The sequence below is a fragment of the Cheilinus undulatus genome, linkage group 17, assembly GCF_018320785.1.
Source record: "Cheilinus undulatus linkage group 17, ASM1832078v1, whole genome shotgun sequence".
NCBI classification, from domain to species: domain Eukaryota; kingdom Metazoa; phylum Chordata; class Actinopteri; order Labriformes; family Labridae; genus Cheilinus; species Cheilinus undulatus.
Window position 1 is genome coordinate 42,295,971 of NC_054881.1, and position 23,743 is coordinate 42,319,713.

Below are 23,743 nucleotides of genomic sequence, written 5' to 3' on the forward strand. Positions count from 1 at the left end.
GCTCTGTTTATGTCACATGACTGCTGTGATCCACCTGCAGCTCACTGACAAGGTAGAAACTTCTCTGATGTCATACATGGAGAAACGTTATGGTGTTCTCATATCATGGCACACAGCAGCAGCATTACAAAAAGCAAAGAGCAGAAGTCAGAGTAGGTTTTTAAACTATGTATACAGTGTATGTGTGTCTCTATACAAAGGTGAACATCATAAACAGCTTTGAAATACAGTTCTTGGTTACTGAGAGTAACAGCTTTTAAGTATGTGAACCAAGCTGTACTATCAGTAAAAAAATACAGAGCCAAGAATGAATGGAATGCAAAGAGAGAAAAAAACAGGTCAATGTGAAATTGACCAATATTGGGTGAACACACAATGGTTGTAGTGCAATAAAATAAAACATAAATATATCACTGAAATTATGAACAGAGGCATATGAAATAAATAGGGCAAAAAGCAGGTGTATCAGTGCAAGAAAAGGACAGAGTTACAGCAGTGACTCTGTGACTGCTGAGTGGTCATCAGAGTGACTTTGTGACTGTTGAGTGGTCATGAGAGTAACTCTGTGACTGTTGAGTGGTCATCAGAGTAACTTTGTGACTGTTGAGTGGTCATGAGAGTAACTCTGTGACTGTTGAGTGGTCATCAGAGTAACTTTGTGACTGTTGAGTGGTCATGAGAGTAACTCTGTGACTGTTGAGTGGTCATCAGAGTAACTTTGTGACTGTTGAGTGGTCATCAGAGTAACTTTGTGACTGTTGAGTGGTCATGAGAGTAACTCTGTGACTGTTGAGTGGTCATCAGAGTGACTCTGTGACTGTTGAGTGGTCATGAGAGTAACTCTGACTGTTGAGTGGTCATCAGAGTAACTTTGTGACTGTTGAGTGGTCATGAGAGTAACTCTGTGACTGTTGAGTGGTCATCAGAGTGACTTTGTGACTGTTGAGTGGTCATCAGAGTAACTCTGACTGTTGAGTGGTCATCAGAGTGACTCTCTAACTGCTGAGTGGTCATCAGAGTAACTCTGTGACTGTTGAGTGGTCATCAGAGTAACTCTGTGACTGTTGAGTGGTCATCAGAGTAACTTTGTGACTGTTGAGTGGTCATGAGAGTAACTCTGACTGTTGAGTGGTCATCAGAGTGACTCTCTAACTGCTGAGTGGTCATCAGAGTAACTCTGTGACTGTTGAGTGGTCATCAGAGTAACTCTGTGACTGTTGAGTGGTCATCAGATTAGATCGTCTGGATGGGAGCATATGTTGCTCTAAAACCTCTCTCTACTTTTCAGCATTGATAGTTCCTTTCCAGATGTTAGAGCTGCCCACGCCATAGGCACTAATGTAACCCCTTACCATCATAGATGCAGACTTTTGAACTTAGCCGGCATAACTAGCTGGATGCTCCCTCTTCTCTCTTTCCCACGGGGCATGGCGTCTGTGGTTTTATCTGACCACAGAACAGTTTTCCATGTTTTAACCAGAACATGGGATTGAAAGTGGATCCATGTCAATGAATGTATCTGTAATTATTTTAACTGTGGTTTCTGTAATGGTTGCTTTTCTCATTCTGTCATTTATTGTATTTCTGCAGGGCATACCTGAAAAGGAGACCTGAGTCTTATTGGAGTCTTCCTGCTAAAAAAAAAAAAGGCAACCATAAAAACATGCAGAAGAGCAGAGTTTGACTGAAAACTTTATTGATATAAATCTCTGTTACAGTGACGATGTACAGCCGATCAGCAGTGAGGAAGACAGAGTGAGAGCATGTGGTTACAGACATTTTTAAAAGTTCAGACATTTTAACATACAGTTTTCTATCTAGAGTCCATTAGGATCATTACTGATCGGAGTGATTGGTGAAATCCTACTGATCCATGGCGTGCTCTCATATGTTAACAGCTGTGGTTAAAGGCACTTAACTTTTCTTTGGTTCCATTTCATCTGCTCAATAAAAACTAAACTCTAACAAGAAAGTAGTAACATCATCAGCGTTAGCGGCTAACATTAGCACAGACAGAAAATAACATGTTAGCGGCTAACATTAACTCAGACAGAGCACCTGTAGACAGATGTTAAATATATGGCTTCTTGGTATCACACAAACATCTGGTAGAATAGGCTTAGCCCTCGCCCTAACCCTGGTAGAACAGGGTTAGCCCTCGCCCTAACCCTGGTAGAACAGGGTTAGCCCTCGCCCTAACCCTGGTAGAATAGGGTTAGCCTTCGCCCTAACCCTGGTAGAATATGGTTAGCCTAGCTCTAACCCTGGCAGAATAGGGTTAGCCTAGCTCTAACCCTGGTAGAATATGGTTAGCCCTAGCCCTCGTCCTAACCCTGGTAGAATATGGTTAGCCCTAGCCCTCGTCCTAACCCTGGTAGAATATGGTTAGCCCTAGCCCTCGTCCTAACCCTGGTAGAATATGGTTAGCCCTGGCCCTAACCCTACCCTTAGAATAAGGATCTGCTGCTGACGTCACAAACATAAAAAAACAGCTCGTCTTTACAAAAATAACCATTTCCTCTGATTTGTTCTGACGCTAGGTTCCAATCTAAACTTTTAAACAGTTTATCTCAGTATTTATCATTTTAACGACACTAAGTTGAACACAGAGTCTCTCTAATTATGTTCAAACAATAAAACATCGTCTGAGGTTTGCATAGATCAAATTCATAGAAAAATACTAGCAGCCTTTTTGAAGGCAGCTCGACTCAAACATGCAGCAGAGAGGAGAGAAATAAAGATATATAGATTTATATTTATATCAGCGGTAAAGATCAGATATAAGGAAGCACAAATATTCTAGATATGGCCAAGAGTCTGAGATCAGGGGACTCTGGGCTTCTGTTGGTCTCTTGTCTCAACATGTCCCTTGGCATCCCGTCAGGTCTGTCTCTCCCTATGTCACATGTCCTGGCATGTCTCTATTCCTGCCTGTCATGTCTCAATGTGTCACTGTTCCTGCCTGTCCTCGGTCGTCATGTCACTGTTCCTGCCCGTTCTCAGTCATCACGTCACTGTTCCTGCCCGTCATCTGTTGTCACGTCAGTGTTCCTGCCCGTCATCTGTTGTCACGTCACTGTTCCTGCCCGTTCTCAGTCGTCATGTCACTGTTCCTGCCCGTCATCTGTCATCACGTCACTGTTCCTGCCCGTTCTCGGTCGTCACGTCACTGTTCCTGCCCGTCCTCGGTCGTCACGTCACTGTTCCTGCCCGTCCTCGGTCGTCACGTCACTGTTTCTGCCAGTCCTCCGTCGTCACGTCACTGTTCCTGACCGTCCTCGGTCGTCACGTCACTGTTCCTGCCCGTCCTCGGTCATCACGTCACTGTTCCTGCCCGTCCTCGGTCATCACGTCACTGTTTCTGCCCGTCCTCGGTCGTCACATCACTGTTCCTGCCCGTCCTCTCTCAGCTCAGATGGTAGAAACTTGTACTGCTGCTGTCGGATCATGGCGAGTTTCTTTCTTGCCTCTTCGAGCTCTCTCTCCTTCCTCAGCATCTCCTCCTGAGCAGCGATGATCTGAAAAACAAAACTCAGATTAAACCTCAGCAGGGACTGGTCTGATAGAACACTGGTTCCAAACCTGGGGTTTGGGCACCCTTTGGGAGGAGTGGGGGGGGGGCTCAAGAATGAAGATATCCTCTTAATATTTAGGGCGGCTCTAAAATGCCGTCATACTGATGGATAGTTTAGGCAACGATCTTTTACAAAGAAACAATCATAACTTCGATCCTTTTAAATCGATGTATACAGTGTCTGTTTGACTCACCTGAGCGATGCCTCCCACCATCTTACTCTTCACCACAACCGCCGCATCGTCCTGAGCATCAAACGCTGCTTTCTGGGCCGCCTTCACCAGATTATCAGACGCTCGCTTCACCGCATTACCTGCCGCCTGGAGAGAGAGAGAAAAGGAGAGAGAGGTTTGTTTTGATTTTCAGTTCTGCGGTTTTCTGTTCTGTAGTCAGGGGAAAACTGTTCTGTGGTCAGAGGAATCAACACTTGAAATGTGATTTGAATCTAGCTGTTGAACAGCATCAGACAAGAATGGGACAACAGCATAAGCTGGTCTCCTCACTTCCCAGATGTTTACAGACTGTTGTTAAAAGAAGAGGTCATGCTATACAATGGTAAACATGGACCCGTCCCTACTTTTTTGAGATGTGTTGCTGCCATCAAGTTCAAGATGAGCTTATATTTTTCATGAAATGGTAAAATGTCTCAGTTTATCATCTAATATGTTGTTTCTGTTCTACTGTGAACCACATATGGGTTTATGAGATTTGACCATCATTGCCTTCTGCTTTTATTTACAGTTGACATAGTGTCCCAACTTTTTTGAAACTGGGTCTGCATTAAAAACCCTCCCAGCAGCTATGAGCCTCCTGATGATGAATGCCTTGGGTGTGGGTCTGATCTCCTCTAAAGGAAGTATCCTCTCCCCCACCAGGACCAGGACCAAAGACTGGTCTGTGTCTCTGTTCCTCTAAAAGGTAAAGATGAGCGTTCACAAACATTAGTCCTTTTAAAGAGCGTTAGCTGAACTCATCCTCTGTGTGTTTATACATCACTGACACTGCTAATGCTAATGCTAACATTCAGGACTGTCTGCTTCATCTCTGATCCAGGTCTCAGGTTTTCAGGGTCTCATTTAGATTATTCAAGCAGAATATTCCTCCAACACTAACCTGTTAATCTGAGTGTTTGATAAATACGTCTCTGGAAACTGTTCAGAACTAAATCCTGATAATACATCTTTAAATCCTGATAAATACATCTTTAAATCCTGATAAATACATCTTTAAATCCTGATAATACATCTTTAAATCCTGATAATAAATCTTTAAATCCTGATAATACATCTTTAAATTCTGAAAAATATATCTTTAAATCCTGATAATACATCTTTAAATCCTGATAAATACATCTTTAAATCCTGATAAATACATCTTTAAATCCTGATAATACATCTTTAAATCCTGATAAATACATCTTTAAATCCTGATAAATACATCTTTAAATCCTGATAAATACATCTTTAAATCCTGATAATACATCTTTAAATCCTGATAAATACATCTTTAAATCCTGATAATACATCTTTAAATCCTGATAAATACATCTTTAAATCCTGATAATACATCTTTAAATCCTGATAAATACATCTTTAAATCCTGATAAATACATCTTTAAATCCTGATAAATACATCTTTAAATCCTGATAATACATCTTTAAATCCTGATAAATACATCTTTAAATCCTGATAATACATCTTTAAATCCTGATAAATACATCTTTAAATCCTGATAAATACATCTTTAAATCCTGATAATACATCTTTAAATCCTGATAATACATCTTTAAATTCTGAAAAATATATCTTTAAATCCTGATAATACATCTTTAAATTCTGAAAAATATATCTTTAAATCATGATAATACATCTTTAAATCCTGATAAATACATCTTTAAATCCTGATAATACATCTTTAAATTCTGAAAAATATATCTTTAAATCATGATAATACATCTTTAAATCCTGATAAATACATCTTTAAATCCTGATAATACATCTTTAAATTCTGAAAAATATATCTTTAAATCATGATAATACATCTTTAAATCATGATAAATACATCTTTAAATCCTGATAAATATATCTTTAAATCCTGATAAATATATCTTTAAATCCTGATAAATACATCTTTAAATCCTGATAAATACATCTTTAAATCCTGATAAATATATCTTTAAATCCTGATAAATACATCTTTAAATCCTGATAAATACATCTTTAAATCCTGATAAATACATCTTTCAATCCTGATAAATATATCTTTCAATCATGATAAATACATCTTTAAATCCTGATAAATATATCTTTCAATCCTGATAAATATATCTTTCAATCATGATAAATACATCTTTAAATCACGATAAATACATCTTTAAATCCTGATAAATACATCTTTAAATCCTGATGAATAAAACTTTACATCCTGATAAACAAATCTTTAAATCCTGATAAACAAATCTTTAAATCCTGATAAACAAATCTTTAAATCCTGATGAATAAATCCTCAGTGTTCCTATGTCTCTGCGGTTAAAATACTGGGCTGAAATGTTCTAGTGTTCCTCCTCTCACTGACCATCACCATGAAAACGTCAAACACACACAGAGGAGGATGTGTGAGCGGTGTGTAGTTCAGGTTGTGTGTCAGTGAGAGGAGAGGTGTAGTGTTTCTGGATTGTTTCAGTGAAGGAATTAGAGAGCAGCAGCTGCACGCCCAGAAGAGAGCACGATAAGCTGCTGCTGATTGGATCGCAGAACATGACACTAGTGCTCTAACACACTACTACACACACTAAGACACACTAACACACACACACACACACACACACACACACACACACACTAGCAGACATCCTACCGCTGCAGCAGCACTCCAAACAGACCAGGTGAACCTGTAGGTGTACCTGGGTTAGTCTGGTCTGTTCTCTGGTAACCTGTACCTGGGTTAGTCTGGTCTGTTCTTTTGTAACCTGTACCTGGGTTAGTCTGGTCTGTTCTTTGGTAACCTGTACCTGGGTTAGTCTGGTCTGTTCTCTGGTAACCTGTACCTGGGTTAGTCTGGTCTGTTCTCTGGTAACCTGTACCTGGGTTAGTCTGGTCTGTTCTCTGGTAACCTTTACCTGGGTTAGTCTGGTCTGTTCTTTGGTAACCTGTACCTGGGTTAGTCTGGTCTGTTCTTTGGTAACCTGTACCTGGGTTAGTCTGGTCTGTTCTCTGGTAACCTGTACCTGGGTTAGTCTGGTCTGTTCTTTGGTAACCTGTACCTGGGTTAGTCTGGTCTGTTCTTTGGTAACCTGTACCTGGGTTAGTCTGGTCTGTTCTCTGGTAACCTGTACCTGGGTTAGTCTGGTCTGTTCTCTGGTAACCTGTACCTGGGTTAGTCTGGTCTGTTCTTTGGTAACCTGTACCTGGGTTAGTCTGGTCTGTTCTCTGGTAACCTTTACCTGGGTTAGTCTGGTCTGTTCTTTGGTAACCTGTACCTGGGTTAGTCTGGTCTGTTCTTTTGTAACCTGTACCTGGGTTAGTCTGGTCTGTTCTCTGGTAACCTGTACCTGGGTTAGTCTGGTCTGTTCTCTGGTAACCTGTACCTGGGTTAGTCTGGTCTGTTCTTTGGTAACCTGTACCTGGGTTAGTCTGGTCTGTTCTCTGGTAACCTTTACCTGGGTTAGTCTGGTCTGTTCTTTGGTAACCTGTACCTGGGTTAGTCTGGTCTGTTCTCTGGTAACCTGTACCTGGGTTAGTCTGGTCTGTTCTCTGGTAACCTGTACCTGGGTTAGTCTGGTCTGTTCTTTGGTAACCTGTACCTGGGTTAGTCTGGTCTGTTCTCTGGTAACCTGTACCTGGGTTAGTCTGGTCTGTTCTTTGGTAACCTGTACCTGGGTTAGTCTGGTCTGTTCTCTGGTAACCTGTACCTGGGTTAGTCTGGTCTGTTCTTTGGTAACCTGTACCTGGGTTAGTCTGGTCTGTTCTTTGGTAACCTGTACCTGGGTTAGTCTGGTCTGTTCTTTGGTAACCTGTACCTGGGTTAGTCTGGTCTGTTCTTTGGTAACCTGTACCTGGGTTAGTCTGGTCTGTTCTCTGGTAACCTGTACCTGGGTTAGTCTGGTCTGTTCTCTGGTAACCTGTACCTTGGTTAGTCTGGTCTGTTCTCTGGTAACCTGTACCTGGGTTAGTCTGGTCTGTTCTTTGTTAACCTGTACCTGGGTTAGTCTGGTCTGTTCTCTGGTAACCTTTACCTGGGTTAGTCTGGTCTGTTCTCTGGTAACCTGTACCTGGGTTAGTCTGGTCTGTTCTCTGGTAACCTGTACCTGGGTTAGTCTGGTCCATACTTTGGTAACCTGTACCTGGGTTAGTCTGGTCTTTTCTTTGGTAACCTGTACCTGGGTTAGTCTGGTCCATACTTTGGTAACCTGTACCTGGGTTAGTCTGGTCCATACTTTGGTAACCTGTACCTGGGTTAGTCTGGTCCATACTTTGGTAACCTGTACCTGGGTTAGTCTGGTCTGTTCTTTGGTAACCTGTACCTGGGTTAGTCTGGTCTGTTCTTTGGTAACCTGTACCTGGGTTAGTCTGGTCTGTTCTTTGGTAACCTGTACCTGGGTTAGTCTGGTCTGTTCTCTGGTAACCTGTACCTGGGTTAGTCTGGTCTGTTCTCTGGTAACCTGTACCTGGGTTAGTCTGGTCTGTTCTCTGGTAACCTGTACCTGGGTTAGTCTGGTCTGTTCTTTGGTAACCTGTACCTGGGTTAGTCTGGTCTGTTCTCTGGTAACCTTTACCTGGGTTAGTCTGGTCTGTTCTTTGCAACCTGTACCTGGGTTAGTCTGGTCTGTTCTCCTGGTAACCTGTACCTGGGTTAGTCTGGTCTGTTCTCTCTGCAACCTGTATACCTGGGTTAGTCTGGTCTGTTCTTTGGCAACCTGTACCTGGGTTAGTCTGGTCTGTTCTCTGGTAACCTGTACCTTAGTCTGGTCTGTTCTTTGGCAACCTGTACCTGGGTTAGTCTGGTCTGTTCTCTGGTAACCTGTACCTGGGTTAGTCTGGTCTGTTCTTTGCAACCTGTACCTGGGTTAGTCTGGTCTGTTCTTTGGCAACCTGTACCTGGGTTAGTCTGGTCTGTTCTTTGCAACCTGTACCTGGGTTAGTCTGGTCTGTTCTTTGCAACCTGTACCTGGGTTAGTCTGGTCTGTTCTCTGGTAACCTGTACCTGGGTTAGTCTGGTCTGTTCTCTGGTAACCTGTACCTTGGTTAGTCTGGTCTGTTCTCTGGTAACCTGTACCTGGGTTAGTCTGGTCTGTTCTTTGTTAACCTGTACCTGGGTTAGTCTGGTCTGTTCTCTGGTAACCTTTACCTGGGTTAGTCTGGTCTGTTCTCTGGTAACCTGTACCTGGGTTAGTCTGGTCTGTTCTCTGGTAACCTGTACCTGGGTTAGTCTGGTCCATACTTTGGTAACCTGTACCTGGGTTAGTCTGGTCTTTTCTTTGGTAACCTGTACCTGGTTAGTCTGGTCCATACTTTGCGTAACCTGTACCTGGGTTAGTCTGGTCCATACTTTGTAACCTGTACCTGTACTGGGTTAGTCTGGTCCATACTTTTGGTAACCTGTACCTGGGTTAGTCTGGTCTGTTCTTTGGTAACCTGTACCTGGGTTAGTCTGGTCTGTTCTTTGGTAACCTGTACCTGGGTTAGTCTGGTCTGTTCTTTGGTAACCTGTACCTGGGTTAGTCTGGTCTGTTCTTTGGTAACCTGTACCTGGGTTAGTCTGGTCTGTTCTTTGGTAACCTGTACCTGGGTTAGTCTGGTCTGTTCTCTGGTAACCTGTACCTGGGTTAGTCTGGTCTGTTCTCTGGTAACCTGTACCTGGGTTAGTCTGGTCTGTTCTCTGGTAACCTTTACCTGGGTTAGTCTGGTCTGTTCTCTGGTAACCTGTACCTGGGTTAGTCTGGTCTGTTCTTTGGTAACCTTTACCTGGGTTAGTCTGGTCTGTTCTTTGTTAACTTGTACCTGGGTTAGTCTGGTCTGTTCTCTGGTAACCTGTACCTGGGTTAGTCTGGTCTGTTCTCTGGTAACCTGTACCTGGGTTAGTCTGGTCTGTTCTCTGGTAACCTGTACCTGGGTTAGTCTGGTCCATACTTTGGTAACCTGTACCTGGGTTAGTCTGGTCTGTTCTCTGGTAACCTGTACCTGGGTTAGTCTGGTTAAGGTCTGCAGGACGATATGCCCGATGGCTCTCTGCTCAGACGATCCAGGACAGACTGAACAGCCAGTCTCTGGTCTCATAGGTCTGCCATGACTGCCCTAACCATCAGGCCTGTTTGAGCTGGAACCTGAACATGTAGAGGACTGGTCTGTTCAGAGAAGAGTCAAGATTCTGCCTACAGCAGTCAGATCGTAGAGTCAAAGTATGGAGAACTCAACCCACATTCTCAGCTCTGCTGCTCATCCCACAATCCCATGATCCTACCAGATGTGGCTCATTTAAAGGGAATAAACAGGATTTACTACAGGATGAGATTTATTACCAAGAAGCATTGCTACAGCAGAGAAACAATCTAGCAAGCACCGATTTACTGGCTCAGCTCATAACAGATGACAGCGACAGCCCCGCTGTGAGTGGACAGTATTTATTATAGTGAGGAAATAACCAGGACTGATACTGGGTTATAAATGGGAGTTAGGCCCCAGGGTAATCATACATACTCACATTAATCCAATAATATTTCATAAGGTCATTTATATTATTATTATTATTCATTAAACTCTGGAGTGACTCGACTTGAACTCGCCCTCAGAGACTTGAGTGCTGTTAGTGAGTGACTGATGTCTGCCTTAAAACGACCTCAGTGGAGTCCAGTAGCTCTGCTCTGAACTCTCAGACTTAAAGGAGGATATCAGGATGTATTTATGATTAAGAAACTACAAGAACAAAAGGAAAGCTGGACCATAAACAGGATGTGCGTCACAGAGGGAAAATATGGTGGAGATAGCAAACCTTCATACTTCTAATGATGAGCCAGGTTGGAAGGTTCCTTTCATACTGAGGCAAACTCGTTTTTTTGACTAAAACATCAATACATGAATCAAACTGAATCAGATGGATTCAGGCAGTCAGCGGTGATAACCAGCCCTATGTCAGAGTGTTGGCGTGTTCATCATGGAGGCAGAAAAACAGTAGAGAAACACGGACACACAGACAGATCACAGGTGGAGGAGGAACGGTCTGCCTGTCTGATTTAAAGCTCCTCAGGTATGTTCTGTTGTAAATAAAACATGTTAGTAACAGTTGACACAGTGTCCCAGCTTTTTTGGAATGGGCCTGTATCACACAGGTGTACTGTGGTGGAACCGTTTACCTGTAGTCTCTTCATGGTCTGAGAGTCCTGGTCCGCTTTGACCTTACAGGCGACCAGCAGCTGGGCCGTGGAGGCCGCCACCTGTTTGGCAGAGGAGATGAGTTTCTCCTCGCTGGCGTGACCCTGGACCGCTGAGTTCGCCGCCTCACATAGGTTATTGGTCGCCGCGGCAACCATCCGAGCCTGGGAAGTAACAGCAGGTGATCATGGAGGATTTATATATTATACATTTAATAAGTACATAAATACTTGGAGAGAGGAGACTCACCGCTGAGATGAGACCCTGAGACCACTGACCATCGTCCACCGCGTTAGCCGGGATCGCCCCCACCTTCAGAATAAAACACGGTCAGTCATGACATCACAGACGTGACTGTCCAATCAACAGTCCTCATATCACATTTATATGTTTCACAGCAGAGTCTTTAATAACCACCAACAGCTCAGGCTCAGGGAGAGGATTTCAGAAACAGGAAGCAGGACAAGTCTGAGATAACGGAGCTGATCGATCAGAGCCGGGATGTTTAGGGTCAGAGGTCTGGGGGGGGGACTCCAATCCTCAACAATGATTGGCTGTTTCACTCTTCAGCCATTAATGTGAAGCTACTGTAGGCTGTTTTTTCTTTAAACACTGAGCACCTCTAACCTCCACTGGACTGGTCCGACTATCACTAAAGACAAGGATCTCAAAGGGGCCCCGTCATCACCCTGACATGTTTCTGTATGTGGCCCTCAGAACATTCAGGCCCCAGGTTAAAGGAATAAGTCTAAAAATAATCTCTGATCTCATCCTTCACTGTTTATTTCTGTCTGTGTTCAGGGCGAGGACAAGAGACAATGGACTGATCGGACTCTGGCAGCGCTGACGGACCAACAGACTGATCGGACTCTGGCAGCGCTGACGGACCAACAGACTGATCGGACTCTGGCAGCGCTGACGGACCAACAGACTGATCGGACTCTGGCAGCACTGACGGACCAACAGACTGATCGGACTCTGGCAGCGCTGACGGACCAACAGACTGATCGGACTCTGGCAGCACTGACGGACCAACAGACTGATCAGACTCTGGCAGACAAATGATCCCACATCAGTAACAGGAACATGCTGGTACCTTGCCCTGAGCCACCAGCTCCCTCTGAGCGGCTGAAGCAGCTTTAACCAGAGCGCTGGTCGCTGCTGCGATAGACTTCGCTGCTTCAAGAATCTGCTCCTCAAAGTTCAGCGTCTCATCGGCCTCCTGGGGGGCGAGAGAGAAGAGAGAGAGAGAGAGAGTTTAGTGTTGTGGTCACAATATACAAATGTTCTTCTGCCATATCTTTGTTTTTATTTCTCTTTACTGTCTCTGTGATGCTGTTCATATATGTGGTATAATCTCTACATTTATTCTAGTTAATCCCACACTGATGATTAACCTCGTTAATCTCTCTGGTTTAGGACTGATGCTTTTATTCAATCACACTGATGTGAGTCTCAGGTAGCCTTAGCTCTCCTTTGTTTGTGGACCTCATAGACATTCTGACATTGTTAAACATGGACTCAGTCCCTGACTGGGACCCTGTGTGGGGTTAGCTGGCTCTGAGAGGGTCCAGTGTGTCTATTTAGTGTGTGTTTAGTGTGTGTTTAGTGTGTTAATCCAGTGACCTTGGGTTTGGTTCGGGGTCTCAGCTGCTCCAGTTTCTTGGCTGCAGCTTCAATAGCAGCAGCCGCTCCCAGCAGCTCGTTCTCTGCAATCACTGTGGGGTCCTCTGGGTCCACCCACTCTGTTCCTAAAATACACAATAAATACACAACACACACAATAAATACACTATAAATACACAATAAATACACACTATAAATGCACAACACACACAATAAATACACAATAAATACAAAACACACACAATAACAACACAATTAATACACTATACACACAATAAATGCAAATACATACAATAAATACATAATGAATACACAACAAAATACACAATACACACAATAAATACACACTATAAATACACAATAGATACAACAGATAGTAAATACACTCCAGTGTGGCTGAACAGACACAAGCAGTGTCAAGGCTCAAACTGAAACAAGCTCTGCAGCTCCTCTGACCTTTGACCCTTGGTTTCTGCTCTGATATTATTGTCAGCTGTGAGGCCTTCTATAGAGAGGGGCGTGGCTTTAGAATCACATCCAATCAGGTTAATTTAGCACAGGTGGACTCCAGTCAAGGTGTGGAAACATCTCAGCAAAGATCAGAGATGGAGGAACCTGAGCTAAAGATGTAAGATTTCAGTTTTTATTTTTGATCATCTGTACTCTGATTGGCCGGTTAGAAACAGGTTATTGTGAACATGTGAGAGATCAAAGATTAGTGGAGCAAACTAAATAAAGCGATCACAGATCACCTCACGCCTGAACTCTGATATTTAGCGTTAGAGTCAGGTTGGAGGATTGTGATTGGACGGGTGAATTTGATGCTGGATGTGGAGCGACTAACATCATGATCTGATCATCCATCACCGCTCTGATCCCTCTCAGCCTCTCTGCCATCCGCCCGTCATCCTCTCAATGAAGTGACAAAGAGGAGGCGGTGTCAGCTGGCAGCCCGGAGACCCTCAAGGGAGAACGCCAAGGAGGAGCAAGCATCCGAAGAATCTCCTCCAGACCGCTCTAATCTGCCTCTGACGGACTGAGGCAGAAACTGGAGCTCTGAGAGGATCTGTACTAATCCTGGTCCACATCACAGTCATGATCATTTTCATTAATAGCTAAAAACACAGGGGACAGGGGCTATTTCAGACCCCCAGAACTCAGAGAGCCTCCAACAGGGCTGAAACAAAACCTGAACCAGGCCCAGACAGGACTGAGATTACTCTAGAGGGGCTAAAACCAGGCGATTTTTCAGACCTTAGAAAACCTTTTCATCTTTGACGACTGCACTAAAAATGACCCAAGTAAAGGAGAGATCATGAAGGCTAAATATGACTCAAATAAAACCTTGACCATCATCAGAACTGGGTAAAAACTGAGCTCTTCCCTCCGTCCCCCTTCAGATTAATCTGCTGTGAATGGGGGAAGAGCTCATATTATACTATATAAATATTACTGAGCTTTATTCCAGGGTCAGAGAGGAGAGAAACCGGGCTAAAGTGACCCTGAGAAAACTCTCAGTGAGTATTTAGAAGTGCTGGTCCTGCTGACAGAACCATGAGGGGCCCATAGAGGACTAAAGACGAGCTATTTCAGACCCATCACATCTGAACCGGAGAGAACGCTAAGTGGTTTAAAAAAGACCTGCTGTAATTACAGACATGATGCTCTACAGTGGTGTTAAAATGTCATTAAAATAGCTGGGACTACTGTTATTGTTACCATGGTAACCCAGCAGGGAGAGTTCCTTCCCATCTTCTGACCAGGAAACGTTTAGATCTCCATCTTCAACCTTAAACTGAGCCAAGCAGAAACCTGAATCCTGGGGACCAAACATGGCAGACTCAGGGATAAACCAGGACCAGAACCAGGGTAGAGGCAGGAGACCAGGTTCTTCGCCTGTTTAACTCAGATTCAATCTGGACTAGAGTTCACCAAAAGGCATGTGGGAGACTCCATGGTCAAGAGGAAGAAAGTTCTTTGGTCTGATGAGACCAGAACGGAGCTTTCTGACCGTCAGACAAGACGTCAAACACTGACATCACCACAAACACACCCTCCCCACTGTGGAGCATGGTGGTGGCAGCATCATGCTGTGGGGATGCTTCGCAGCAGCATCATGCTGTGGGGATGCTTCTCAGCAGCATCATGCTGTGGGGATGCTTCTCAGCAGCATGATGCTGTGGGGATGCTTCGCAGCAGCTTCTCTCTGAAAATTCTAACTTTATTCTGAAAACTTTTACTTTATTCTGAAATTCTAACTTTATTCTGTTATTTCTGACTTTGTTATGAAAATTCTGACTTAATTCTGAAAATTAAAACTTCATTCTGAAAATTCTGACTTTATTCTGAAAATTTTTCCTTCATTCTGAAAGTTGACTTTATACTGAAAATTCAAACATCACTCTGTAAAATCTGACCTTATTCTGAATTTTCTGACTTAATTCTGAAAATTCTGACTTTATTCTGAAAATTGGGAAAGGAAATGTTTGACTTCAAACATTTTTGCTCTGTGCCCCTTTTCCCTCTTCCAGAAGAAGACCTTCTTTTTAATTTTTGAGGACGACCATGTTGGCTCTAAATGTCTAGATAATAATAAACGCTCCATAAAGGAGCTTCCAGGTGTGTGGAGATCTTTGCTTCTTTCTAATATGTCGGTATGGTGACAGGAGGAAAGAGGACATGAGGACAGACTAGTGAGGGTCCCAGGTGTCACAGGTAAACGTCACGTTACCTTTCATGGCCTCGGCGGCCTGGATCAGCTCGGTCACAGAGCCCGCCACTCTCTTGGAGTAGTTGGCCAGCTGCTGCTTCAGGTCATGAGACGGCTTCTGGATGATCTGAGGAGGCAGAGTCACAATCTTTGAATCACACCCTTATATTCGACAGGTTCGCCAATGCTACACATGCTAATGCTAATGCTAACATTAACAGAGACCTGCTGGGACAGGTGAGCATGTCATCAACCCTTCTGTCTGAACACTGATATTAAACTGTTAAAGGTCAGAAATAACTGTGAACTCAACAGTCTCATCCACAGGTCTTTAATGACAGTAAACAGATAGCGCCCCCTGGTGGTCTGATGTAGAATTATGTGGTCTAGTTTAACAACAGTGTGTGAAACAGTCTCTGTACAGTACAGAGGGCCATCAGCTGTTTGTTTTGGTCTGAGGGTGAGGTAATACTGTGATGATAATAACAATGATTCCAATCTCTGACCACACGGGGGCGCTTCAGAGCTGCAGCTACATGACCACAGGATCTACTAAACCTCACAGTCCTGGAGCTCTACAGTCAGAGGAACATCAACACAAACCTCTAACAGCTATTGATTACTCTATAATCAAACTACTGATCAAACTGATCACACACTGTCATGCACCAGCTGGTTGCTGTGTGTCTGTTCAGCCACCAGAGGGCAGCAATTACAGCCTGGTGAGTGTGTTGAGTCTCAGTGGTTCAGACAAACCTGGTCATGTGACCAACTGAGACTCACTCAGATCCACACAGTGACCATGACCATGTCTGCAATAACCTTTGAAATTATGTTCAATAAAATATCTATTTATCCATCAAGCTCTGATTCCAAAAAAGCTGGGACACTGTGTAAACTGTCAATAAAAACAGAAGTCACAAATTTAACAGCAGTCTGTAAACAGGAAGTGAGGAGAGCGGTTGATGGAGAGGACGGTTGTCCCATTCTTGTCTGATGGAGGATTCTAACGGCTCAACAGATTTAAATCACTGACTTCTGTTTTTAACAGTTTTACACAGTGACCCAACTTTTTTGGAATCAGGGTTGTAGCTAGATTAATATATTTAGTGTATAGAAATGTGTTTTCACATCAGGCAGTCATGAATCAGCCCACAGCACATAAACAGAAGTTAATCATGCTCTTCATCCTCTGAGCTCCGCTTTATTGTGTTAACCTGCAGCAGAGTCATGTGTTCTAAAACACCAATCACCTCACACCTGTGCAGGTAAGTCAAGTGACCTACTCACCGGCTTATACCCACATCAGTGAGAATCAAGATTAATGGACAAGAGAGAGAGCAAGACGAAGAGATGAGAGAGGAGATCATTAAACAGCAGAGAGCAGAAACAAAGTACTAGAAACACTGATAATCTCCTAATGTAGGACCATCCCAGTCTGAGGCCTGATCTATTTCATTAATGTTACCGTAAGTCTCCTGATATAGGATCGACCTAATCTGAGGCCTGATCTATTTCATTAATGTTACCGTAAGTCTCCTGATATAGGAATCGACCTAATCTGAGGCCTGATCTATTTCATTAATGTTACCGTAAGTCTCCTGATATAGGAATCGACCTAATCTGAGGCCTGATCTATTTCATTAATGTTACCGTAAGTCTTCTGATATAGGATCGACCTAATCTGAGGCCTGATCTATTTCATTAATGTTACCGTAAGTCTTCTGATATAGGATTGACCTAATCTGAGGCCTGATCTATTTTATTAATGTTACAGATAATCTCCTAATATAAGACCATCCTAATCTGAGGCCCAATCTATTTTATCAATGTTACTGTAATTCTCCTAATATAAGACTATCCCAATCTGAGGCCTGATCTATTTTATTAATGTTACCGTAAGTCCTCTAATATAGGATCAACCTAATCTGAGGCCCGGTCTATTTTATTAATGTTACTGTAAGCCTTCTAATGTAAGACCATCCTAATCTGAGGCCCAATCTATTTCATCAATGTTACTGTAATTCTCCTAATATAAGACCATCCCAATCTGAGGCCTGATCTATTTTATTAATGTTACCATAAGTCTTCTAATAGAGGACCATCCCAATCTGAGGCCCAATTTATTTTATTAATGTTATCATAAGCCTTCTAATAGAGGACCAACCTAATCTGAGGCAGGGTCTATTTAATTAATGTTACTGTAAATATCCTAATATAAGACCACTCCAATTGGAGCCAGGTCTATTTTATTAATGTTACTGTAAGTCTTCAAATATAGGACCATCCCAGTCTGAGGCCCAGTTTATTTTATTAAAATTACCATAAGTCTTCTAATATAGGACCAACTTAATCTGAGGCCCAGTCTATTTTATTAATGTTACTGTTAAGCCTTCTAATATAAGACCATCCCAATCTGAGGCCCGGTCTATTTTATTAATTTTACCGTAAGTCTTCAAATATAGGATCATGCCAATCTGAGGCCAGGTCTATTTTATTGATGTTATCATAAGCCTTCTAATATAAAACCACTTCAATCTGACAACTGGTCTGTTTTACCTATGTTAACGTAAATCTCCTAATATAAGACCATTTCAATCTGAGGCCCGGTATATTTTACTAGTGTTACCGTAAGTCTTTTAAAGAAAGCCCATCACAAAAGTAAATACTTTTGATAATTATAAGTAAAGTCATCTAAATCTATCTCATAAATATTTGTAAATCTATCCTGTTAACATATCTCCTCTTAAATAAAAATAATTTATTGCTGTAAGGAGAGAGGAGGTGATGGCCCAGCAGAGAACAGAATACAGAGAGGTCTCATCCTGTAGATCTCAGTCTGAATCACAGTGAGTATTTTCAGACTTACCACCAGAACGTGCTCCAGCAGACCCAGGTATCCTGTAGCACACTCGTTTCCATAACGCAGAGCTCTCATCTGAACGTCCTTACTGACCTCAGGGTGAAACGCTGCTTCCTGTCAGAGCGAGTACCATAGTCAGACATTAAAATATATAATCAATAATCATTAAAAGGTAATAATCATTAGAGTTTGATCTGGAGCATAGGGTTTAATGTGTAGGAATATAATATTTATTAATATAAATCTAATGTGTATCTTAAGAAAAATATTATATCTATTTGTATAAATAAATAAAGCATTTTTTGCTGACCTTGCTGGATTGATAATATTTTTAATTAAACATTTAATATAATTTCTATCTGTATAAAGGTAATACTTATTTAGGTTTTTTATGATTATGCATGATTGATAATACCTTTTATTTAATATTACATATATCTTTTACTTTTATAAATAAAATACTTATTTAGGAACTTTTTGCTGACCTTGCAGGACTGCAGCATGTCGGCGATGGCTCGGCGGCTCAGATTGGCCGTGGCGATGATATCTTCTTGACGACAGGAGTTCCCAGCAGCCACTGCTTTGGCGGTTGCCATGGTGATGCCTTTGGTCATGCGGATGAACTCCTCAGGTGTGGTAGTCTTTGGAGGAGGGTCAGAGCTGCTAAACACCTGAGGACAGATGGACAGGTAAGGGGGAGTTGAATGTTCACCGTCTCTCAGCTTCAGTAACGGGTTCTTCAGGACTTTAACAACACGTGAACATCTTTAAAATATTATTAATAAATCCTGTCAGCATCCTTAACATATAAACTTCATATAATGGTCATGATGTCAGTGTTTCTCCTCACAGTCAGCTCCTGCTTGATGTGCTCGATGGTGGACTCCAGCGCTCGTGTTCCCTTCGTCGCCTCATCCTCCACGGCCTTCACCGTCTTCAGGAGAGACGTCACGTTGGTAACCATCACCTGGGGAAGGAGATCACATGACACGGGAGAAAGGGGGGGCAAACACCTTCAGTTATCTTCAGACTAGGTATGACAGTCATGGCTCTGTAGATATAAAGCTGCTTAGCTGCATAGCTGTGTAGTCGTGTAGCTGTGTAGCTGTGTAGCTGTGTAGTCGTGTAGCTGTGTAGTTGTGTAGCTGTGTAGCTGTGTAGTTGTGTAGCTGTGTAGCTGTGTAGTTGTGTAGCTGTGTCGCTGTGTAGTTGTGTAGCTGTGTAGTTGTGTAGCTGTGTAGTTGTGTAGCTGTGTAGCTGTGTAGTTGTGTAGCTGTGTAGCTGTGTAGTTGTGTAGCTGTGTCGCTGTGTAGGTGTGTAGCTGTGTAGTTGTGTAGCTGTGTAGTTGTGTAGCTGTGTAGTTGTGCAGCTGTGTAGGTGTGTAGCTGTGTAGGTGTGTAGTTGTGTAGGTGTGTAGTTGCATAGTTTTGTAGCAGTGTAGTTGTTGTGTTACCTTGGCGGAGTTCTTCAGCTGCAGCATGCTCGGGTCGTCGTGCGGTTTCCCGGCGGCAGCCTTAGTGCTGCTGATCAAGTTACCCAGAGCTTTGGCCACATCCTTCACTGCATTGATCAGAACCACCTGAAGAGGGGGGCACAAACAAGACGTTACTGAGTCTTTTAGAAACAGAAGAAGAAATAAAACAGGAAATAAAACAGGAGATTTTGGCCCCTATTGACTGAAATATGGATCCAGATTTTAACCCCATCACTATGGACCTGGTTCTCAGTAAACACTCATGAGCATCCAAACCCCCTGCTGTACCTGGGTCTCTGGGTCCTCTGATCCCAGACTGGCTGCTCCCAGTTTGACCACTTCAGCCAGTCTGGTGATGGTGTTGACCGACGACTGGGCGGCCTGAGCCAGTTTCTCCTGACTCGCTCCAGCTCCAGAAACCAGGAGTTTGGTGTCTTCAACCAGAGCTTTGGCTGTCTTCAAGATCAGCTCCCTAAAAATAAAAGGATTGGTTATTATTATTACCACACTACAACAATCCCAAAAATGTTGGGACACTGTGTAAACTATAAATAAAAACATAAATCATAGTCAAATCTCATGAATCTATATTTCATTTACCATAGAACATAAACAACATTTCAGAAACTTAGACATTTCACCATTTCAGGAAAAAATATAAGCTCATTTTGAATTTGATGTCAGCAGCAAAATATATACGGGTTTATGAGAGTTGACAATCATTGACACAGTGACCTAACTTTTTTGGAACTGAGGTTGTAAAAGCAAACAACAGATTTTGTTCAGAAATAAAAACATTATTTTAGAGTCTGTATTTTCTTACCTGTGGTCAGCGAACGTCTCGGCATTCTCTCGGTTCAGCGTTCCCGCAGTGGCGAACATGATGGTGGTGTCGAGGTCGGCGATGATACCGGACACGGCGCTGGCTGCAGTGATGCAGGCCTGGGTACCACGGTTACCGGCCTGCAGGGACGCCAGCACATGAGAGACCTGTAGGAGAAGGAGCATGTTAGGTTGAGGTTCTCTGAAATCCTAAAATCCTAACTTTCTTTGACTCTGATAAAAACGCCAGAATGAAAAAGGCTAAAAAGGTTAAAAACAGCCATCTTATATCTGCGTCAGTTTCTCTTTTACAGTCCCACCTTTCACCAACAGGAAGACGATGAATAAAAACATGAATAATTAGCAGTAAACTGAGTGTGTGTGACCTTCTCTGAGACTTTGCGGGCACTCTCGATCAGCTCCTTTTTGGTGAACGAGTCGTTAGGACTGCACTGGAGAGCGCCGGCTTTAGTGACGAGTCCGGTGCAGCTGAAGCCGAGCTCGCCGACCTGCTTCTTGATGTGTGAGCCGATCTGAGCACAAAATGTGAAGATGAATTAGGATCATGGAGGAGACGGAGGGAGCATGCTGTACAGGATTATTGATTGGTACCTCGTCGCTCTCTGCCGTTATCGCCGCATATTTGGCTTCATCAGCCAGATTTCCAAACTCATTGGTCAGCTGATTGGCCAATCCTCCGAGGTCGTCAGGGTTTGTGTTCGATTTGGTCACCTGAAGAGAGAGAAGAGCACCAGTCAGGTTCATTCCTAAACTTCCTGTTCAGTCTTCTGAGGTGCTTCTAAAGTTATCCAATCATATCTCACCATCTCCTGCACAGTGACAGCGATGGCCTTGGCCGTCTTCACCATGGTGGTCTGATAGTCCACGAAGGTTCCTTCAGGCTCCAGAACAGGAGCATCCTCCATCTTGTTGATGGCGTCATTGATGGAGTCCACCATACCGCCCACCGCACCCGCTGCACTCGCCGCTTCAGCCAGCGTCGCCCCGAGATCGTCCACGGCCTCCTTCATCATCTGCACAGACTCCTCCAGAGCCTCCTGCATGTGAGCCGCCTGCAAAAACCACACAGCATTAACAAAAATATCAAAAATACGATGAAATAAATCCCTGATTAACCCAGAGCCTCCTGCATGTGAGCTGCCTGCACCAATCAGATAGAAGCGTCTCATTTTTACTCCTGAAACTGCGGCGTTTGATGAAATTCAAATAACCACCGGTGTCCCGGGGTTTTTTTCACCTTGGGGTTTCCTCCCGCCTCCTTGGCGGTGTAGAGCATCTGCAGTGCTGACTCTGTCAGAGTCTTGGTGTGGTCCAACACCGCCATCTGCTGCTGGCTGCTCACAATCTTAGACGCCGTCCCGATGGCCGCCATGATGAGCGGTTCAAAGTAGCTCGCCATCTGAGACACCTGGACAGGTACAGCACAGAAACCGGTTTAGACCAGATAGATCCAGTTTAGATCATTTTAAACTGGTTAAACACAGGTTAGTCAGACAAGTTAACCCAGATTAACCCAATCTAAATTAATTCAAACAGGTTTTAAACCAGTTTAAACTGGTTTGTGTCAGCGCCCACCTTGTGTCCGAGCTGAGATGCCTCCGATCGAGCAGCCACAGCAACCGGGTCAATCAGGTTGCTGATCTCATGGACGGAGGCGGCCATCTGCTCGTGGAGTGTCTGAGACAAACACAGATTAACATTGATTCATCTCAAACATTTAGAGGAGATAAACCAACTAACAGGACAAAAACCAGGCAAACACTTCTACAGCATCATCATATCTCTAACTAGCAGTCATAGTGAAACTCTGACCTCCATGCTGATGTCGTCTCGTGGCGTCAGCTGTTGGCTGATCGCTGCTAGAGAAGCCTGGTCGACCTCTCTGATGCAGCCGTTCAAAACCTCAATGGCATCGTCACACTCTCTCTGGCCTGGGGCTTTCTCTCTGAGAGAGACAGGAGAAATACAGAGATCAGAAAATTAATCATCATTTCAGGAAAAGTCATAGCTCATTCTGAATCAACACATCTCAATAAAGTAGGGACAGGGTGACAAAAGGCTGGAAAGGAGGTGGTACTGATGAAAAACAGCTGGAGGAGCATTTTAACAATAATGAGGTTAATAATCAACAGGTTATTCGTATGACTGTGTATAAAAGGAGCACTTTAAAGAGGCTCACAAAAGTAAAGATGGGTAGACATCCAACAATCTGAGAAAAACTGAGTCTAAAAATTGTAGGACTATTTGTTTTGTGGTCAGAGGAAAACTGTTCAGTGGAAAGAGGAAAACTGTTCAGTGGTCAGAGGAAAACTGTTCTGTAGTCAGAGGAAAACTGTTCCGTGGTCAGAGGAAAACTGTTCTGTAGTCAGAGGAAAACTGTTCCGTGGTCAGAGGAAAACTGTTCTGTAGTCAGAGGAAAACTGTTCTGTGGTCAGAGGAAAACTGTTATGTAGTCAGAGGAAAACTGTTATGTAGTCAGAGGAAAACTGTTCTGTAGTCAGAGGAAAACTGTTCTGTGGTCAGAGGAAAACTGTTATGTAGTCAGAGGAAAACTGTTCTGTGGTCAGAGGAATTGACATTTGAACATGATTCATCAGACTGTTAAAAGAAGAGGGGATGCTACACAATGGTCAGCATGGCCCTGTCCCTACTTTTTTGAGATGTGTTGCTGCCATCAAATTTAAAATGACTCTTCATGACTTACATTGTTATTTACAGTTTATACAGCTGTTTGCCAGCTGTTTTGTAATCAGGGTTGTAGTATTAGTAGTGTGATGGTACCTCATGTTGGTGATGAGCTTCTTGATCGAGTCAGAAACTGTCCTGGAGTGTCCGGCGAGCACCGACCATTTAGGTGGGTCTTTGGGGTTGACGGCGAGCGAGCGTGCGGTCTGGATCAGACCGGTTGAACTCTCCAGCATCGTCCTGGCTGCCATGACGATGGGTTCCATGGCAGCGTGGCCCTGAGGATGAAGAGGAGGAGGAGATGATGAAGAAGGATACAGCAGACAGGTAAACATGCACAGGTAACAGCGTCCAGGTGAGTCTGACCTCGGGGCTGATCTGAGCCGGGATGCTGGCGAACTCGGGGTTGGAGGCGAAGGCAGTCAGATTATCAACGGCTTCGATCAGAGGGCCGGTTGCTGCTCGACACTTCTCTCTGTTCTCCTGGTTAAACGCCCCGTCCAGAGCCTGGAGACAAAAAAAAAGGTCAAAGATATAATGCTTCTGGCCAGACATGCCCACTGTATCAGACACGCCCACCCTGTCAGACACACCCACTCT

At 43.5% G+C, this 23,743-nt stretch overlaps 1 protein-coding gene across 2 annotated transcripts in view; it reads right to left on the reverse strand.

Annotated features, from left to right (window-relative positions):
• Window positions 1-1,680: 1,680 nt before the first annotated feature.
• tln1 (talin 1) overlaps window positions 1,681-23,743 on the reverse strand; it is a 64,099-nt gene continuing 42,036 nt past the window's right edge. For both annotated transcript variants that reach the window (XM_041811457.1, XM_041811458.1), the window contains exons 37-57: window positions 23,510-23,650; window positions 23,240-23,421; window positions 22,271-22,403; window positions 22,034-22,135; window positions 21,696-21,866; window positions 21,262-21,510; window positions 21,050-21,169; window positions 20,824-20,970; window positions 20,439-20,605; window positions 19,904-20,087; window positions 19,595-19,720; window positions 18,992-19,108; window positions 18,627-18,812; window positions 18,148-18,255; window positions 15,300-15,405; window positions 12,569-12,693; window positions 12,039-12,164; window positions 11,192-11,254; window positions 10,924-11,106; window positions 3,769-3,894; window positions 1,681-3,518 (exon numbers count right to left, since the gene is read on the reverse strand). In XM_041811457.1, coding sequence (XP_041667391.1) covers window positions 3,384-3,518; window positions 3,769-3,894; window positions 10,924-11,106; window positions 11,192-11,254; window positions 12,039-12,164; window positions 12,569-12,693; window positions 15,300-15,405; window positions 18,148-18,255; window positions 18,627-18,812; window positions 18,992-19,108; window positions 19,595-19,720; window positions 19,904-20,087; window positions 20,439-20,605; window positions 20,824-20,970; window positions 21,050-21,169; window positions 21,262-21,510; window positions 21,696-21,866; window positions 22,034-22,135; window positions 22,271-22,403; window positions 23,240-23,421; window positions 23,510-23,650 — 2,997 coding nt within the window. In that variant the 3' untranslated portion in view covers window positions 1,681-3,383. The remainder of the gene's footprint in view (window positions 3,519-3,768; window positions 3,895-10,923; window positions 11,107-11,191; window positions 11,255-12,038; window positions 12,165-12,568; window positions 12,694-15,299; window positions 15,406-18,147; window positions 18,256-18,626; window positions 18,813-18,991; window positions 19,109-19,594; window positions 19,721-19,903; window positions 20,088-20,438; window positions 20,606-20,823; window positions 20,971-21,049; window positions 21,170-21,261; window positions 21,511-21,695; window positions 21,867-22,033; window positions 22,136-22,270; window positions 22,404-23,239; window positions 23,422-23,509; window positions 23,651-23,743) is intronic.